The sequence below is a fragment of the Euwallacea similis genome, chromosome 7 (assembly GCF_039881205.1).
Source record: "Euwallacea similis isolate ESF13 chromosome 7, ESF131.1, whole genome shotgun sequence".
NCBI lineage: Eukaryota > Metazoa > Arthropoda > Insecta > Coleoptera > Curculionidae > Euwallacea > Euwallacea similis.
The window spans coordinates 5,331,902-5,352,862 of record NC_089615.1 but is presented as its reverse complement, the minus strand read 5'-3'; the positions used below and the strand labels follow the sequence as shown (position 1 = coordinate 5,352,862).

General features: G+C 34.5%; 1 protein-coding gene across 5 annotated transcripts in view; it reads left to right on the top strand.

Moving 5' to 3' along the window:
* The window catches only part of centrocortin (cerebellar degeneration-related protein 2-like), a 59,979-nt gene that overhangs the window by 8,264 nt on the left and 30,754 nt on the right, over window positions 1-20,961 (top strand). For 2 of the 5 annotated variants that reach the window (XM_066391522.1, XM_066391524.1), the window contains exon 2: window positions 1,262-1,273. In XM_066391522.1, the coding sequence (XP_066247619.1) occupies window positions 1,262-1,273 (12 nt within the window). Of the gene's footprint in view, window positions 1-1,261; window positions 1,274-6,584; window positions 6,670-12,227; window positions 12,561-20,961 lie in introns of those variants that run through there. The other 3 variants (XM_066391523.1, XM_066391520.1, XM_066391521.1) reach the window with 2 other exon arrangements.

Genomic DNA, 20,961 nt, shown 5'->3' with positions numbered 1-20,961 from the left:
CGGAAATTCAAAGGAAAATCTCCAGAAAAGAGAGACGCATAAAGGATCTTTAGGAAAATCAGGGATGGAGCTTCTTGTGTGAATACGGTGTGACTGAATCAGAGCCTGGTGGTGACGCAGGAAAGAAGATCCCAGAGGAGGCAACCTGGAAAAACTTTTTGTATTATTCTATCATTTTCTCGATACATATTCAATATTGCCCTTACATTTTAATTAAAAACTAATACGATTTCCGAGAAACAAAACCACAGTAATTAACAATACCTATATTAAGATTACTAAAAATACCCAATTAGGGAAATAAAGAACAAGTAGGTATAGAAATTATTAGAACGGGAACCTTTTTACCGGTGTTTATGTACGATTCTTCCGAATGTAGGTTATAACTAATGACCACTGTTCTCTGGTTTTTGTCTGGTATTTATTGATCGGTGTTCACACTATAATTAATGTAATTAATATAATTACTTGTTCTTATAGATGACTAACGTTAACTAGTGAAATGTGAAATAGTTAAGCATATTCTTATAAGTGTGTTAAATGATAGTGAAAAGGGAAGATCTTGGCGATTTTGCAATGCTATGTGTGTTTGAGTATGTGATAAATTTTCACCTGTTAAATTATTTTGTGTGTTCATATTAGATCATAAAACAGAAGCTTTAATATAGTGATTCACAAACTTCATTATAAATATTTATGATTTATTTTTAGGGTAAATTTAAACATTAAAACTAGCCTTAATAATGCTATTTATGATGCGATATTAATTTTCCAGAACAAATTTACTTTCTATGAGCATAAGATTAATGTATTTATAATGATCATGAATGAATTATCCTTATCAGGTTTTAATAAATGATGTTCGGTTATTTCATCGTCGATTGTATCTCCGAGTAGTTCTATTCGAGAGCATGTAATGTTTTAAAGATTAAGTAAAATGTTATTTTTACCTTAAATTAACTATTAAGTAACCGTCTTGGCACTTATATTTAGTAATATTTAGACGGCTTTAAATTTTCTTTAAATTTTTCTTCACATTAGCGGTACTGGAGAAAAATTCTTAGTACTTTTGTCGAAAACCTTTTGCCACTCTAATTGAATTCTAATAAGCATCATTTGCGCAGATGTGCATCAGCTTTCTTCAGACATCTTCCTTTCATTCGAAAGTGAATCCTTTGCAAGAAGATGTCTTCTTCTATATCGTTATTCCTGGGAATATGATTAAGTCGTTCTTTTTACTGACATTTTTTTCTTTTTTTAGGTGACGTGAGAGGTAAGCAGCAAAACACTCGTAATGTAAGTTGATTGAACATTTTAATACTGATATTATACCCTTTTTTCTCAAGCTTACGTATATTAAGGAAATAGGAACAATGTTATGTTAAAAAAATGATTCTCGGCCAGTCAGGTACCTTCGAATCTTATCACTTTTCAATCACTGGCGCACAGTTTCTCTTGAAATATAAGCTTGTATTATGCAGATGATGTAAATTGTTGATGTTCCATTCTAGTAACTCGAAATTGCAGTGGTTCGGTGTAGGTACCTATTAAATGAACCACTAAGCAGTATTTTCCTTATTGTATTTAAATTACAAATGAGATATGGCGATATCATTCATTTCCTATCAAACGCCTTTTTTGGAAAATACCTTTTTATAGGCATTGAATGGAGGGACCCTGGCTAAGCTTCATACATATATTAACCGCCTATATGTATAAAGGGCATTTCAAACTTGACTCTCACCATTGAGACTTCTGAAAGTAGAGGAGATACGAAGAAGTTTAAATAGGGACAAAATTGCATCATTCAGAGCTCAGCCAAATGGCATTTTGAAAATTCGAATTTCCCGAGTACTCCCGAAGATATTCGAAAAAAGTTAAAAATTGAAAATTTCGTTTTTATTTTTTCGGCTATCTTCGGGAGTACTCGGAAAATTAAAATGTTAAAAACGGCATTTGGTCAAACGCTAAATTACGCAATTTTGCCCTCACTTAAACGTCATCGCATCTCTTCTAGTTTCCGAGATCCTCATGGTGAGGGTCGAATTTGAAATGCCTTGTATATAGTGTGTTTTACGAATATAAAATATGCGTGTAAACAAATACATGCCACCTGCACGTGATCCGTTCAAGATGGCAGTATTGAACAGGACCGTAGTCAGTCCGTTATTACACCGCAAAATTTTTTTAAACAAGTTCTTAAGGTAACGGGTACTAGAATTTAGCCATGCCTAGTGTATTTCTCAAATGATAACGTACTGAATATTAAACGGTTAAAAAGTTTATTTTATATTCGATTATGCACGCGCAATAAATACTCTGCATTCAAAATGAAACAAGTTCAACCCTGTGAAACGCTGTCGCTCTTGTGACATATCGATCGTTCAGATGTCATTACCGACCAATCAGCGGCGATCAAGCTAGTGATCACGCGTATGCTTTGTTTACATAGATATTTTCTATTAGTAAAACATACTATAGTTTCAATATTATTTTTGTTCATATATCTTAAATTTCTCGAATTCTTTCGCAATTGTATCCTTTGAGCATTCCGACGATCTTTGAAGAAATTCTCATATTTCTAGAAGTTTAAGATAGAAACACCCAGTGAGCACTATGCTTTTTGACTTCAGCTCCTCCCTATCTAAACGAGATCATAAACCGCAATATTAAAAGCACATTTCATATGAAATAGTATAGCATTTTGATGGTGATACTGCAAAGGTTGCAGACTGGAACAATTATTATTCTTTAATATGATTTATAGTATGCCATCGAGTTTCGAGATAACAGTAAAGTACTTGGAGGAGTAGCAGCATCATTTGCCAGATAAAGTTTTAAATAATTATTAGTATTGTAGATATGAGCATTTCAGTGTTATTAAGAGTACTGTTAAAAATGAGCGAGAATGGGCGGTCTAAATGCTGTAGTTGGTAGGTATTTATTTAAATGCCACTACGGTTATCTTTTAACCTTAATAAAATTCATTTTTCATGCCATTCTCAGTTATAATTAACCAACACGAAACTCACCATGTGGTACATTGGTCGTATCAAATGAATTATGCAAACAGATTTATTTGCAAATAATACTTCATTATATCGGCTCATCGAAATTCACTTTGAAAAGGTGGAAAGTTTAGTGTAGAAAGTATGGGGCCACCAAGTACCAGACTAGTATCCACTAATACTGGACTTAGTTTTTTCCCGAAATTTTTCCAAAAACTAAAAAAAGAACATTCTACTTCGTTGATTTCGAAGAGAAATGCAAGACTTAAGCCAAGCTTTTAATCATGGCTTAAGCCTGGTTCACCTAGTCTCGATCCTCGTAAATTTTGACGTCAATAGGGATTCATTGCTGTCGCAATAACACCAATTTGATATAAATAAACTTCTAAATGGCCATTTGCGCTGATGTTTTAGCTTAAAACGCCCTATGTAAACCACTGGAGCAAAGTGCCTTTTACTCCCTCAAATGTTAATGTCCTTCGCTTTGCGACGGTTATCAAATTATTCGCAAGAGTAAAATTAGCTTTCCTCCCTTGTTATGCCAATTGCGCAAATAACTATTACCTAGCCCTCCCTAAGGGGAGGTTTTATGCATTTTTTATAGTCTAAAATCATTTAAGACATTCAACCAATTCGAAAAAAATTCGTATTCGTATATGAGCTTGAAGAACAAAGCTTTTTGTTAAATAACCCGAAAGAGAAATGTCACTTTAAAGTATCTAACTTTTACTCCAGACAATAAGGAGGAATAGCCACTCCAAAAAGAAAGAAGGAAATTTTGATATCTCTAGATCTAAATTTATCATCTAAATTCGAAAGCGAAAGTACAAGTGGTACGGAATGCGCCAATTTAATGCCGTGACAAGACAGTTCAGCTAAATATTTTGAATTGGAACCTTTGATGGAACCCTCGGGGCCCTCGAGGTATTTAATTGTCTGTAGGTCCAATCTAAAAGTGTAGATATATTTTAATTCTTGTTAAGGTTTGCCTTCACTTCGTGTCAAGTGTTGCTATCAGGCCCACTAGTTTACTGTTATTAAAGTGAAATGAATTCTTTCGAATTTTGGCAGTGACGACCAGAATATTCCATAATAGACTCCCACAGTACTAAAGGAAATAGTATGGTATGCATTAACTGCTAGACAATTCAGAAAATGTATCATTTTGAAAGAGGAACAGAAGCAGAAAACGTGTTTTGAAACGCTTCATAAAAGGTCGGTATTTTACACAATACCCCGCGATATGGATCTTTATAGTTAACAATTATGGGAAAATACCATTTCCTTATAGTAATAATTCGCTTTTTTACATAAACTGTAGTTTTGGGTCTTGCCATCAGATTAGATCTTAACATGAACAAGTCAGATTTGTCAAGAAAGAACTTTTACTTTTCTGAAGAAATCTATTTATCTCATCGAAACTGCTACTCGGATTTGTGCCCTTTACTTCCAGCCTTTAATAGCGCTAAAAATCACACATTCTGCACATTTTTTAAGGGTTTGTAACTCTTCTAGGGAGTGTAATCATCTAAAATTATTTGCTCTTTTCAGCCTAATCTTTGAGAGATACATATGTATGTAGATTTATGGACAACTCGACGACTGATGTGCGAAAAAGTAACTAAAGCTCAATGTCAGTAAATATAAAGTAATGAGATTTTATAAACTTTTTAAGTACAGTATCAAAATAATATGATTTTAGGGGTTTCTGCGAGTATTATTCTTTATCACCTCAGTATGTTTTAATGGAAAATTGTACGATATCCTGGAAATATGGTTCTCAGTTGCGAGAAGGTTTTCCATAATTCTGAGTGAAATTAGAGTGTTTAAGGACTTCTGAGTAGTACGAGTATATGAGTAGTATGAGTATGAAAATGAAGTATCTAGAAATTTTTTAGTAATATGCAATGATATTTGGGAAGGATTTTGAAATATCTCAGAAAACTACATTTCATTTTTGGTTGACACAATTGATGATTGATTGAGTACGCAAAAAAACTTGCCTAGATTTCTTGCATTAATCTGTAGCATTGGAAATATTTTTGCAAAAGTGTCTAGTTTCTTGCATTGAAATCAGCAACTTCTCCATATCACTCTCCTTTTTTCTTAAGAGCTGCTTTTTTGTTAAATCAATCTTCACATAAAAAGCCCAATAGGCTTTTAAAATACTTAAACAAAGTATTATATACTCTTTTAAGGCAAAAATATCAAATTCTGAAACTTCTGTGTGATAAAAATGTAATATATTCTAAAATATTGGTTGTTTAAACCCATTAAGTAATAATGGAATTTTTAAAAAGTCCATAAAAATAGCTCAAAAGTATCGACAATAAAAGCATTATGGATTACGCTGGTTGGTGCAGACGAAAGTAAACTTTCAGCCCCGGGCCGCAGTCGTGGGATATACTCTTAAATCCAACTTACAACCAATAAATTACACAAATTAAGATAACAAACCTGTAACGATACAATTTTCCAATTTTTAAACTTTCACATTGTTATAGTTCTCTCGATAAGTTAAATACTTTTCAGTTGCCTCAGGGTCTTTGAAATAGGCTGGGACAGTTGCTTTGATAAAGACTTTGCAATAATTATTTAAAAGCTTATTACTAAAAACTGGAACAAATATAAATTTTGATAACGGTCGTATTACTCTTAGTAAGCAAATTATTGCCTAGGCGTGTCTTGCATTTCGTCTGTAGGGTTTATATAACAAAATTTTAATTAATGCCAACAGGGATTCTGTCAATAGCTTTCTAATAGCCCATGACAATAACTTTTATAATAATATATGGTCCTGTCGGATATAATTTAATTCACAACAATCTCATTTATTTTCGTTTGGGAAAGTTATTATTTTTAGTGACATCAGAATATTACCCCAGGTAGCTAAATAGGTAATAGACAAGTATTCAAAGTTACTCCAGGTCCGTATGGTCCAACCTGGAATCGCTATCTCTAATGACGAATTAACTTCACGTGTAGAAAATGCGTATGAAATACCTGTATGCAATCCCTTTTTATCTTTCGTTGACAATCTATCACATTGTCATTAGGTGAAATTTCAACGTGAAACTTACGCTACATACAGTGAAAAATACTGCAGTTGTAGTATATTTAGTTGGAACATTGCAAATTTTTAAATTAGTTGGCAAACTAGCATCGGTTTGAATAAATTTTTCTTCCTTTATTTCGTGTATCTGCCATTGCTGATTACTTATGCGTTACGTTAAAATTAAGTGGAACCCTTAAAATCTTGTTTAAATGGAGTTAAAGCCACGAAATTATTATCTATTTATCGGGAAAATTTTAAGCTAATCTTAAAATTTTTAATGGAAAATTTTCTTTAAGTCTTTATAGTACTTTTCTGACCATTTCCCTTTAGAATTTAGGTAAAATTGTAAATTGCAGTCCAGTCTTAATAAAGCTAGAAGCACCAAATTTTGTAATATACTTAGTGGCCAAGATTTTTTTAGTGAATTAACTTTAAATTTAGATAATTAGTATAACTTTTATTGCAATCCCCAAATAATTTTCTCTTTTATTAAAGATGCAGAGTATTGAATTGACTTGGAATAGTAACTTAAAATCCGTATTAGATAGACTTGAAAAAATTGTAGTTGTAGTCTTCTTAGTGGGCATGTTACGCATTCTTCAAAAGGTGAATACCTGAGTCTCGATGAATGCCCTTCTTTGGAATCTCGTTTTTATTTTCCCATATGGATTACTCATTACTTACGTTACCCATATGGATACTCACATTTGTCACGACTCATTACATACTATCTTAAAAATTCCTTCATCCGAACGTAATATATTCGGATAATGATAATATTCTTTATATAATTAATATTAATAATTGGCAGTTTTTTTTAAAATTACATATTATGGTGTTATGCAAACTTTTGCAAATCGTGAAAGAAATGAAAATCTTCAAAGCTCTTGACACGAAATCTTATATGTAATTTCTATAATTTAATTTTTTCCACCATTCCTCTCTTTTGTGTATTTTGATTCTTTCTCCGTCACATCTATTTATCTATCTCAGTCATCCGGAAAATTTGGGTACTAAGATTTCCAGTGAATTTTGAAATATTTTCTTTATTGTCACATTCTTAGATTCCTTTTTTAAAACTTTTTTAACAATATTTTATACTTGAAACCTGGATTTTTCTTCAATCACCATTTGAGTAATGATTTTTTCACCCATGTTGGCAAGTCTTTCAGTTTAAATAGGGATTTTCTTCTTTTTACGAGTCTTTAATTCCTGATATTACGGAAATTTTTATAAAATTATTTTATACCATATTAAAAACTGATCAAAATATCAATTTCGTTAGACGATTAAAAAAGTGAAACTATTCGATATTAATGAAATTTCCACTTTTCATATCAATTTCATTATAATCGAATAATCAAATCCATGGATGCTTTTTAAGTAGAAAGTTATTAACAAATTATATCAAATAAATAATAGGTGTGGGTAGGCACACGACTACTTACCGCATATGGGCGTCCTTTAGCTTGGTATAAGATAAAAATGGAGATAAACACATTCCTATATGGTGATATCGAATAGCTAAGTTATCAGGTACTTTTTTCTTAGACAGATAGAAAGTGAACGTTTCATTCTTGTTGGTAATAATCTACTGAAAGGACTCGGTCGTTATGAGACCAAATAGATATTTAGCCACTGATTAGACATTCAATCATCCGGTTTTTGGTCTCTGAACGAATTGTTTATGTTATAACACCGGAATAATACAACGGATATTGACCGAAACAATTCCTTTTTCAGTATTTAATACGCATTTTCTTTTCGAAAGCTGAATTTGCAGTCAAATTTATGAATATTAGAAAGCAAAGTACTCATTAATTAGCGTATTTTTGAATGACAGGATAATCGTTCAGAAAAATTGAAACAGAATAATTCCTAAGGATATTTTCGGATTCATTGTTTCGGTAAAAGAGCGACAATAAATTCAATTTTTTGTGGACGAGTTTTTACATACACGACAAAAACCAGATATTCAATTTCTCTTACCAACTCATGGCTGTATTTAAGCCCTTTATGCCGATCTACAAGTTAATGAGTAAAAGTGAACCACCGAGCTGGAATTTATCAGGTTACTGAGCTAATTGAACTCACCTGTCAGCAGTATCGATAAGTCATTTTCAAAAAATTTAAAAATGAAAATACTATATGTCAAGATATCCTCAGCAAATGCAGGCTCCATTCAGAAAAACTGGCGAATATTACTTTCGGATTAATGGCATGTTCGGGCATCCGAACCAGCGCGCACTAAGTCCATCAATATGGCGGATTTCTTCGACTGTCACTTATGACATCATCACTGTCATTTGGTAACACATTTGACGTAGATAGCATTCGATGGCCATATTGCCGTTTGCTGATGGTAGCTATCAAAGAAAAATGTTTAACATGGCCATCAATGACATTGTCACCAAGATGCTGAGCAATACGGGTGATGATGTGTCTAGTATTGATCCCACAACTTAGTCAAAACTAGGATTTCTTACCTGGGAACCTATGGGGTCAACACAGAAAGGTGGAGGAGGAACTGCTGCTATCACTGTTCCAGGTAATTTAAATTTATCTTTGAAGTTCAATGATCTAAACACATAAGGGCCAATCCGTTTTCTGACATCTGAAACAAATATGCTTAATAGGAGAGCTCTGGAAGCAGACCTTGGTATTATTCAGTGCACCGTTATCAATGAAAAGTCATTTGCAGCACCAGGTAATAAAGTTCAAGTCGATTTACAACAACAAAGCCCATCTCAGTATCACGATCTCGCTCCAATTACTCGGTAGCGTTGGCTACCCAAGGGTTTTTGGAGGCTGAGCTAGATGGTTTTATGCACAATGTTACCATAACTTCTGCTGAGTCATGAGAATAGATTGCTCCCATAGTCGACGCGCGCTACGCTTTTTTTTCAACGATTCTTCGTTAGCTGATGAATATCCAGTTTCCCTAATTGAGAAAATTATGTAAAAGTCCTCAGGAAGTCGGCTCTTCACCTTATTAGTTTTCACCGATAGCTACCAAAAATCTGTATCTGTGATTTATGTGAAATGGCACGGTTCTCAACGCACGTTATTACAACGTTTTCAACACACATTTACACAACGTTTTCAACGCACGTTACCACAACGTTTTCAACACACATTAATAAAACGTTTTTAACGCACGTTATCACAACGTTTTTCAACGCACCATAGATAGAATAATGTCTTCTAGAAGTCAAAAATGTAGTGATCTGCTTAGACTATATACTTGTCATAGGCTCGGATCTTCAAGAACATGATCATTGTCTTCAGCAAGTACTTGAAAAATATCAGTTTTGGGGCTTTAAATTGAACTCGAATAAATGCCAATTTCGCTCTGACTACGTGAAATATCTCACTAGTGGGCTGAGCTAAGGTCCAGTTTGCATTCAACCTATTAAGAATCTGAAGGTGGCAATGAATGGAAACGATATAACTTTAAGTGGAAGATGTTCCTAGGTTTTTTCCGTTTTAGCACGTGAATTTAGTTGGTGAGCTTTTGGTAAAAATGAAGTTTCTAAACGAAACTCGTGTCCATCATATCTATCATTAATAAATTAGAAACCTATAAGTCCGTATCTTGAAGATCTTGGCCCTACCTATTTTACGATGCAGGCACCATAATTTGATAGGTACCAAAGAGTGAAATCGAAATTTAATAGAATGACTAGCACATTCGCAAAATTTCTGCTTGAGTTACAAATCTGCTCATCAATTTAACAAACGTTTGGCAAATTGAATTGCGATTAAAACAGATGACCCTCCCGTGTAGAAGTAAGAGGGAGAGTGAACGAATTTTACATTTAAGAAAGGTTAGTTGTAATTCGCATTATTACGAAATCACGTCGATTGTATTCGTCACGAAAGGTGATAAGAGGACTTTTTCTTTGCGAAGTAAAGATTATTTCTTCAGATCAGGAAGTCCATTCGGTGCAGTCCAGTAAAGGCGCATTTTCGAGAAAAAATTTGTTGATTTGCATAATGCGAAAGAGCTTTTTTAAAAGAAGATAATGCGCTCCTGAGGAACTCTTTCCAACGTAAGGATTTCCATATAAGATCCTAAATATCAAAGTGAAGCCTATTTGAACAATTTCAATTAACAGATCTCTTTCCTTCTCTTTTTTCTTGATTCTCTATTTTAAGGAAAAAAATTATTGAGATTCCAATATGTTACCAAATAAACGGTCATCTCCTGATATGACCAAAGAATGCAGCGTAAAATCATTCCATCAAAAAGCCTGCTTAAATATCTCATTTCAGTAAGTACATAGACAAATACTCGTTCCATCAATTTACAGCTCTTCGTTTAACGATTGTAAAAAGTTTGTGCTACACTTTACAAGAAAAATTGAAAGTTGAAAGAATTATAATTGGTTAATGATGTGTATCTTTAGTGGCAATCACAATTTAATCGCAACGGAATTACATAGGAAGTTAAATACCAAAAGATCAGTACTATTATGTACTTAATAAATACTGTTACAAAATAACTCCTGATGGTAGGACGACTTGTGACGAGATTGAAATAAAAGTGAACGGGTCTCCGACACCTTAAATAGCGAAGTATTAAACGGATATCTCATGATTTGAAGAGAATGAAAATATTATTTTTTACGTTTAAGCTAAATAAATATGTTTATCATTTATCACAATACTACTCATATGCTTTACTGCGCACGCCTGCGTCTCGTGCGCAGAAGTTCGTAGTAGCATTTCGTGCTTGCTCCATGATCTACTGTCTTCAAAACTTGTCATGTAACCTACTTGAAAATTTAAGGAAAAAATGGAAACCATAGCCCATTTTCATTTGTTTTCCTTGTTCCATCCTTTTCAGGGTAAACTCGCATATGCCTAATGTGGGACATATCATACATGTCTTCTGATATATGCCCTATATTGTGTGTGTACCTACTTTGTACATACGTATCCCTGATGAAGCCAATAAATAGAAACATATCGGGTTGTCCAACATCCTCCTTCCTTTCTACTTGACCGCTTATGAAATTTTGCGGAAATTCTGTCAACACTTTCTTAACATGTCCAAACATTCACGCAAGTACACCATTATTAGAAATTAAATTTAAATTTCATTTGTACGAGTCATTTTTTTTCTTCCCTCCATACAACGTTACCGATCACCAAGTATTAGGAACTGCGTTTTTAATCCTCATATAGGATAACTTATTCCCTGGATATTTCAGTGTTTGACTCTCTCGAATTTTCAGATTTACGATACTTAATTAAAGTCTTCACATTCTCATCAATTTCCTCATGGGATCCATGATTCGGGGGACTGGATGGCTGTTTAATCTTAGTCCGATACTGATCGATTTAAGGTGCTTTTCCTTCGTGTGTTGCCAAGTTGAAATCTGAAAAATCCTAGAGGGCAAGGATTAGTCAACAGAAGATAATAACTCGTACTATATTTATGAAAACTTTCATAATTTATATTAATTCATTTTCTCGGTTCATTTTTGCGTGGAATTGATTTTTGTCTCTGCAAAGATTAAAGGAAGTTGATATTATTGCCTGTAAGTAGACCACTTTGCCGAACGCTGTTAAATGCTTTATTAAGGTCTATAAATAAACTTGCTAATCTTCTACGGTTTCAATCTGTTGTTTGTACGTTATTCCACCTTCGTTTATTTAATCAATGGTATTCGTTTTTTTTGTACTGTGATTGTTCTTTTATTTTTGTCGTTACAATTTTCCGTTGCCTCCTTGTTCGCTCTCTTGGCACGCTTCCAACTATTTGTCCTCTCGATATTGGTGCATCAACATATATATCTGTCTTGATTGGAAATTATCTTTTAGCTTAATCAGTAGTTAGTTTGTTTACTTCTTTTAGTAATTAATTATAAGAAGGTCACTGCTTATGTCCCAAATTAATATCTGCATTAGCGCGCCCGACAAAATACTGCTTCGAGAGAGACCTGCTGCCCTGTATACAAAATCTTCCACTGTTCTTTCAACTGTAAATTTACTCTTCATTTGAACTATGGAACCAATTACTGATACCGATTATCAACGCCGGCAACGTCGTTTCCAACCCCATCCCCAACTGACCAATCGCGTGCCGAAATTCGCCCCTTCCGACGCCGGCGCCGCGCCGCGACGCTAGAAACAATTATTGCATGACGCACTACGCGAATCGTAATAGCCGCGGATCAGCTGTGGTCATTTGATTGTCGTCGAACCGCTTTTGCTCACTTTATTAATCATATTTAGTGGGATTCCGCCGCGCCAACCATACTTTTTAACAATTCAACTGCAAACGGTTTTTATTGTGCGCCTTCATTTACACAATTACCAAAGTAAAACCGCAAAGCCCTGGTCCAGTGCGCCGTAAGAACGCCATGGCATGTAGATTTTTCACGAAAAAGTTGTAGATTTGAGAAATTTTCTTCTTGCTAGGATGGACACTCTGAAAGGATTAACGGATGTGAGCCGAGATGATTTCGAAAGGAATAGAATGCTCGAAGGTAAGGAAATTAATGCATTGCGGCGACTACTAATGAAGTATGTGAAATTGAGCATTATCCGACGGAATCCGGGTCATTTTTCTCCACGCACACCAAACAATCAATCGATGTTGATCTGTGTGTTGCCATGTGGCACTACCAGAAAGGCATCACCATTTTTCCTTAAGCACTTATTATGCAATAATATGCCTTGGATATAAAATTCAGTAATAATTAATCTATTTTAATAAATTATTGACATTCCATGCTTATATTAATATACTTTAAAACTTAATTAAATAAACGACTCGGCAGCTAACTTAACGAGCCGAGTTTCTGGGCAAAACTTGTAACACGAGGTGAATCATTACATGAATGACGTGAATTGCCGCCGAAATGTTTATTTTACGGGCATTTCAATGCAAAATCCTTTAAGACTAGTTTTGAAAAATCCAAAGGATGAAAAGCAGACTTTCTTGAAGTTGGAAGGAAATATAGACTATAATCTCAGGGCAAACTACAAATGAAAGTGGAAAAATGTTGTAAGGTATTGATTTAAAAAATGATTACGGCCCTGTTTTTGTGACCTTTCCTCTATAATCTGAAAAATGCGTATAACCAGCCCAAAAAGAAAAAATAGATTATCTAACCTGAACTAGTCTATCTAGCCGTGTGTGATTTTTTCTAGATTTTGTAATTTAGTAGAATCCGTTGATTAGTACTTTTCATCAGTACTCTACCTGGTGTTTTAGAACATAGTCTTACGGCACGCGAAATGAAATATTTTACGAGATATTGATTTTAAAAAATTATTACGGTCCTGCTTTTGTGACCTGCCTCTGTACTTTGGAAAACAGAATATTTAACCTGAATTAACCTATTTAATCATGTTTCAGCGATTCTTCCAAGGTTTGATAATTTATTACAGCACAATTTCTCATCATTTTCTACGCATTATATTTCAGAAGTGCCTTAGCCTGGTTTCACAATCTAAAAAACAACTGAAAGATCTTTTTTTCTAAAGTTGGGTTCGTAGGCCAATCTTTAATTAAACTATTTTTTTCACACATGCATTAACACATGATTAAAAATTATATATTACGTTTTTCTGCGCTCTTGTAGAATATGCAGATGCATTGTGTTGCATCAATAATTATCGCTCTGATTCCCGAGTCAATAAACTTTCAAATTTAGTTCATCTGATTAAAACCGCATGCGATGCGTCCGCTATCCAAGGCAACAACGCTATCCAAACAATCAAATAAAAAAAGTGCCAATCTTTGAATAGCACCCGTATCTCTTATTCTCGAGCAACAAACAAAAATTGGCCAAAATCATGCCGAGAGCACCAATACTAAGCAATTCCTCATCAATAAAACTTTCGCAATCACTGTGATTGAATTGGCCAACCAACCACGCCTACGTCACTGATCCAGCAATCTACAAGGATCTGGATTTAATTTATTAAGTAGGATCCAAGACTTTTGCCAGACAGTGGCATAAACTAAAAACGTAAATTTTTTGAAAATCACCCTGTATTTCCTTTTGCGGACCAGAAAAAAAATTGGCAAAAGAGTCCCGAGATATCGATCTAAGCATTAGTTATGTGATTACTGATCTGATTACGTCTATATAAATATGCGTTCATTTGCCCATATTTTCACAACAGAAACTCATTCCCATGGAATAAACGTATTACACGAATGGTAAAAATCCAGTAATTTGTAAGTAAATTTGTACTTTTTAATTTATTCCCGATTTAGAGGTTACACAACATCTATAACCGCTGAATAGTTGGCATTGCATAACGAAAGTTTGAATAGATACGCTAAATTTGCTATAACCTGCCAGTTTACTTTTAGCTTACAGCGCTTTCATTTTTGGGTCAAGATTTTTTTAATCGAAATTCACTTGATTATTGCAGATTATCGAAATACAATAATTGGTCGCTTATCCAATACACTTATGTAGTACATTGCTATTTCCCACAATTAGTGTGGTACCTACTTTGTGGCACCATCCAAAGAAAGCCAAAACTCTAAAAAAACTAATCATCCTGCCTTGAGCAGAGATGGATCATTAAATTGGTAAATCATAAACACTTTCCCAACACTAATCTCCTATAACATACTAGTGCGCGTATTTAATGAGTTTTCGGCTTTTTTACCAAACATTTAGTTATCGCTTAAACTCATTGCGCTCGTCGTGCTTAGATCGCATAAAAAAATTGCCGTTTTATTGCCGTTTTCTAGAGTTTCATAAAAATGCTCAATAAGTGATGACCTGGAAATGTCTGCAAGTGCCCATTACAAGCGAAAGCTGGTGACTTGCTAGTTAGTGCAATAATAAATTGATGGAACCGTGAATGCTTAAAATATAAGCGAATGTTGTCTGATTGTCGCCGAACAAGAAAACTCGGAAATACGTTAATGCGTTTAGCTTTGGTCTCTTGATTAGCTAATTTATTTTCAAACATCATAAACTTAAACCGCCAACTTAACGAGCAGCTTGTCGGAGTTTAAGTGTGACTTTTACGTCATGTAGGTACTTTTAAGCGGCGTCTGAGCACATACACTCTGGTAGAACGCAAGTGTTGTTACGGCGCAGGTATAGCTAAATGAACTGCTTCATAAAAGTTAGAGACATGGTCAAATCTTAATAAATAACAAATAGCATGCTAGTAATTTTTTTTCGTATCACTTTTAAAGCGATAACAAATAATAAGAATAAAAAAATATGTTTATTATTATTTCACTTTTTTTTTTATATCTAATCAAAACATTGATATCGGATGCCATACATATACAATATATATATGTATATAAAGGTATTCGAAAATGTTTATAATGGCTCTCAGAAAGTTAAGTTCATGAAAACAAAACAGGGCTATAAGTATACTAGATCAAAACAACAGCATATTGCCCAATTGTTCCATGTATCCCAAAGTGTGATATTCAAACTATTAACAAGGTTTCAATAAACTGCGCAAGACCGACTTATTACAATTTCTGCGCGAAGATAACCCATGTCGACATGTAGGCATTTGATCCGTAGCCCATCGAATGTTACAAGTGTCAAGGTTTGCATTGAAACAATTTATAAGACTTACAGTAGTAAACATAGTCTCGAGACGCCTTTTAAGAAGAGTTCCCCTTACTCAAAAAAATAAATTTGCAAGACTAAAGTGGGCCAGAGAGTACATTAGTTGGAGCGAAGAGTGGCGTTCTGTATTTTTCACAGACGAGTCCAGATTTGGCTGTTACTCTGATAGTCGACGTGGTCGTGTGTCTGGATAGACCCTAGAGTATGCAGAAACTGAAGAACTGTACAAGAATTGCATTCTTTTAAGGGGAGGCACAATAATGATCTGGGGCGGAATTTGCTATGGTGGAAAAAGTGAGTTATGCGGATGTGAGAAAAACATGAATGCAAAAATCAATGAAGAGGACGTCATCAATAACATTCTGTTAAATTTTCAAGCTGATATAGGAGAAAATATCCGATTTTGGAACGATAATGCCCGAGCACATCGTGCAGCAATCGTTATAGATGCGATTGAAAATGTAGATATCAAACATTTACCGCTTCCGTCAAAAGAGCCTGACCTTAACTCCATTGAACATGTGTGGAGTATGTTACAAAGAAGTGTTGAAGAGCATCGATCACGCCCCCAAACAATGCTACAGCTTAGAAAACTTCTTCCACAGTTATGGAAAAAATTATAATAAGAGGAAATAAACCATCTCTTTAAAAGTATGTCAAAACAATGTGAAGCAGTTATACACGTTAGGGGAGACCATACAACATACTGAATTTTTGAGATGTAGTTTTTATGTTATCTTCGATTTTGCAAAAATGGACTGGAAACGTTCCCTTCCCTGAAAAAACAGTGCAGGCTACCCTTCTTGAGAGGTCCAATGCAAAAAAACTGGACGCTGGCTCGGGGAGTGGTGACCAACGAAGCCATTATATCGTCGGAAAAAATTGTCCATAAGTACATAAATGAGAAAACTTTAGGGTAATTCCGTCAGTAAAAACTAGCATGCATACAGTAAAGAAAAGTCGACAAAAGCGACGGTTCTTCATTCAGTAGTGAACAAAATAAAGAAGCCTTATTCCGACAAAGAGGTGGTGCTCCTCTTTGGCATAGAAGGAGCACTCGATAAGGTAAGAACCGACAACGTACAATTGCGATTCTCTTATGGCTTGGGGCACCCCACCGCACTTGGTACGATGAATTGAGTTGGTATCTTCTGATCGCAGTCACGTCGGCATCATCACAAAGAAATCAGGGCCAAGGGTGGATGCCTACAGAACAGCTGTTTATCCCAGCCCCTGTGGTGCTTCCTGATAAATAGTCTTTTGTGGTGGCTTCAGACTGAGAAACTGACTATTTTAGCATAGGTATACGCTGACCATAGTTGGCTGATGATGATATCACGCGCGTTCATTGGCAGTGCCTGCAACCAAATGCAAATTGCGTGTTGGACAATAAAAGGACAATAGTGTACTGAGATGGAATCGTTTTTCAATATTGCTAAAACAGAGCTACTTTTGGACATAGAAAACATTCAATTATGCGAACACTGCGGTGCTTGGGAGACATCCGCATTCCTTTCCCTACCTGGCACGTCTTTGGGGAGTTGCTTTTTTCCTCCGGGAGAAACTTATGTTTCTTTAAGGCCTAACGGCTTTTGCTCTTACTTTATTACCTACTATCAATCTATAAGCTAAAAATGTCAAAATCAAAATTTCATAAATAATGAAATCTATTCACTACGTGGACAAAATATTTTACGGTCAAGTAACACTATCAAAAAAAATCTTAGACATCTGCGTCTAACAAACTGTGAACTGCATTGTTTTAGTGGGTATAGGACTAGAGTGGATACCAAGATTACCGCCAAATTTGCGCTCAAATTGGCCTACATTCTTTAAGTTTAGACGTACAATCATGTCGCAATTATACCATTTAGAGTACATTAACGGGTTTTGTTTTTATGGGACCCTGTTTAGGTGAAAATGATTTTTTAAAATTTAGTTCTTTGTAATTCGTACGACATTTACTTTGGTGTTACATTTTAAGTTTCATAGTGAAATAAATACTATTTTTCGTCGCTTGATTATTAACACTTTAATGTTAAACAAATCGCTAATTAATGACCTCCATTGTTTCAGCGCGTTGTTATTGGTTTGATGCGACGAGGTTGGGTTTCGTAGGATTCAGGTTCTAAACCCGACCATGAGGTTTAGGACCTAACCTGGACTAATATTTCTTTTTGTAGAGGTTAGGGAAAAATGCCTTAACGCAACTCAAGTCGTGGATGGTCTAATATAGTGTGGCCTGAGTATGTGGAATTCAGCAATCTTGTGCACTGCCCATTAAAAAACCCCTTCTCCTCTCTTGACCCATGTTTCCACCCATGACTGCCGCCAGGCATTACTTCTTGTGAGGGCGAGTAGGTTTCTCTTTCGGAGTTTCGTGGCTCTATCTCCTTCACTTCTCTTATTGTCAGGCTTTTGTTCATCGTCTCAAAAAAATGCTTCCTTATGCAGAATGTCTTTTATCATTCTATTGACCACGTTCCATCTCTCTTCACATGCTTACCGTTCAGAGGCTTTCGCAAACCTGAGCTAACCTGGACTAATCACAAGGGTCGGGTTTAGGTCTTAAGCTTCATTCACCTAAACCCGACTATGAGAGTACCAATCTGTGTTCCTTGCAATGTGGATCCTATCTCCCACCACCCAGCCGACCCAACTTAAAAAAATATAGATTTCTTTTTTTTGTTTTTCTTTTCATTCAAGAACGAATTAATTAAATTTAACATTCTTTCCATTATTGAAATGGCGGTTTTAAAGATGTTGAAATTAACTATACACGTCAAGGTGGAACATGGTATTAAAGGTTTTTAAGCTATACTAACTGGGCGCGGAGAGTTCATATTGTAAGGGATACCGATTTTAACTGTCCACATTAATATCTTAATTATTTTTTAAAGTTTAATCCAAATTTTCTTTGCGTAAAGGAGTAATGAAGGTATGTAGCTACTTGCAAAATGAAAGCAGAGTAAATTGAAAACATACGAAACCGATTACTGGCTCATTTCCTTAATTATTTACTTTACTAACACTAACATAATGGTTCTAAGTTAAACACATTTTCTATTCAGGGTTATGTTTAACTAGTCAAGACGTGGCACCGATTTTGCCAATTTTTTCTGATCCATTTGTGTATGCGAAACCTTGTAGCATGCCATAACACAGCACTTTCAGTATTAGTCAGGTCATCGCACTGGACAGTATATCATTTCACACCAACTTGCATATTATCGCATAAGAAAGCTATTATACTATTATAACAATACCGATTACTTAACACATTCCTATTAGAATTTTTTTAATATGTTGTTTTTGTTTTATTTTTTATTCATACGCACATTCAACATCATATGTATAGCAATGCCGCTTAGACTAGAAAAACACATTAAACTTGAGAAAGTATCCATTGTGACGATGAAATGTAATTAAGCGTTTGATGTTCCGAAGTTTTTAGGTTTTTATCAGCTTAAAATCGTTATTTTTCATGTCGAATCAAGACGCGAATGTTTCTCTTAATTATGGCTTTCGTCTGCTCTCCCAATTAAGAAATTCACATATCCTTAACTTAAAACTATAGAGCAACTTAAAAATGACCTAAATTCAAATTTAGCGCCCAGTAGTGGTAGTAATGTGTGTAAAATTAAAATAGCAATTAACTAAAATGTGTAAAAGGTGAAGATGTGAAACGTGAGAAATACCCTTAAACGATTCCTACATAATGCCTCTTCTAAATCGCTGAGGAATAACAGTTTATTTCACATGAGTCATCATATCATTCCAAAACATTGATTAGAGATGAGTGATTGGTGTTTGATCATCATTTAATATGTCTCTTTTTAAATTTACTTTTCTGTATTGGTAATTACTCAAAGAGGTATTTGTTAGTGTTTGGTTTCGTGTTAGGTGTCCGAGCTTCACCTATTCCTCAAGCATAGGTAACCAAATGTTATCCATGCTTGCTCAACAAGAGGCCACACGTCGATCTTTATTAACTAAAATATATGCACTTTCTTTAATTTTACGCTTCTTTGATGATGGTTCCTTGGTAATGTGCAAGCATCGGCCTATTTAGTTCTGTGACCATTATCAAGGAGATGCTGGCATATATTTAATCTATGAATTTTTTAAATTTTTAACGTGGTTTTCTATCCTAAAAACTATTCCAACATTGAATTTATTTCCTTACCCTTTGATTTAGCCAAATATATCTGCTATGTACGGTATAAAAATGTTTGCATTAGATCTATTTTGGTTTTGCCTTATTAGAGACCGTTCCACGTTGTGAAAATATTATCTCTAAAACCTTAAAGCTTATGTCCTTTAGAAATTAAAATTATTTTCCAATAGGATAAAAGAAAATATGGACAATCCATCTCAAAGTTATGCGAAACATATTCATTTATGTATTATAATTTAAGTTTATGAATTTTCCAAAATATTATGCGTGACATTCATGATAATTTAGAGTATAGAGCAAGTCAAAGAGTACCCAAAGTTGGAACCCTCAGTGTGAGCCCTATAAAAAAACAAATTTTTAAGTGTCCTTGCTGTATCCTACCTTCCCTATGCCCATTTGGATAGTAGCAAAAACCATCGTTTTAATTTATACTTACAATTTCTGAGGAAATACCTCACGTTTTCTTGGAAGGCTCTAAGGGGTGGAAAATGCCTTAAACAGCCTCTACATGCGAACCTTCCAATGAAGAGCTCAAGAACTTCTAGAGGGGAGAAGAGAGGATGTCCACCTAGATACTATATAAACCAGATATTCAAAAATTATAAACTCATTTGCGTTTCTAATGATATGAATATGAACTCATATGAAAAGTTATATGTATAATATACAGTACAACACAAAATACATAGCTATATAATATTTAGACAAGACTCAACGAGACAGAACCCGGATTTAAAGTTTTTCCTCGATATGTCGTTCCTACTAGACCAATCAATGAACTTTTGTTCGAGTGCGACATAAGTTAGAAGACATTTGTAATTCGTCTCTAATTAATATATGGTACTAATAGTAGCGGTAAATCTATAGAAATTTTAAATGGAGACTGTCTATAACACAAATGACTTAATCCCAACAAGACCAGTACAGTTATTAGGTAATTAATACAAATCAAATAATAATAGATTCAAAGTTCTATTGTTCGATTTTCTGCTCCAATTTCAGGACGACAGCTGGAACGAGCAGATTCGTGATCGAATAAAATAATAATTTGCATTGTCGATAATTGCAAAGTGCAGTCAAGTGGTGCGTTATTCATTTAGCAGTACCTATAAACTGTCAGTCGTTCTGATACAGTAAATAAGG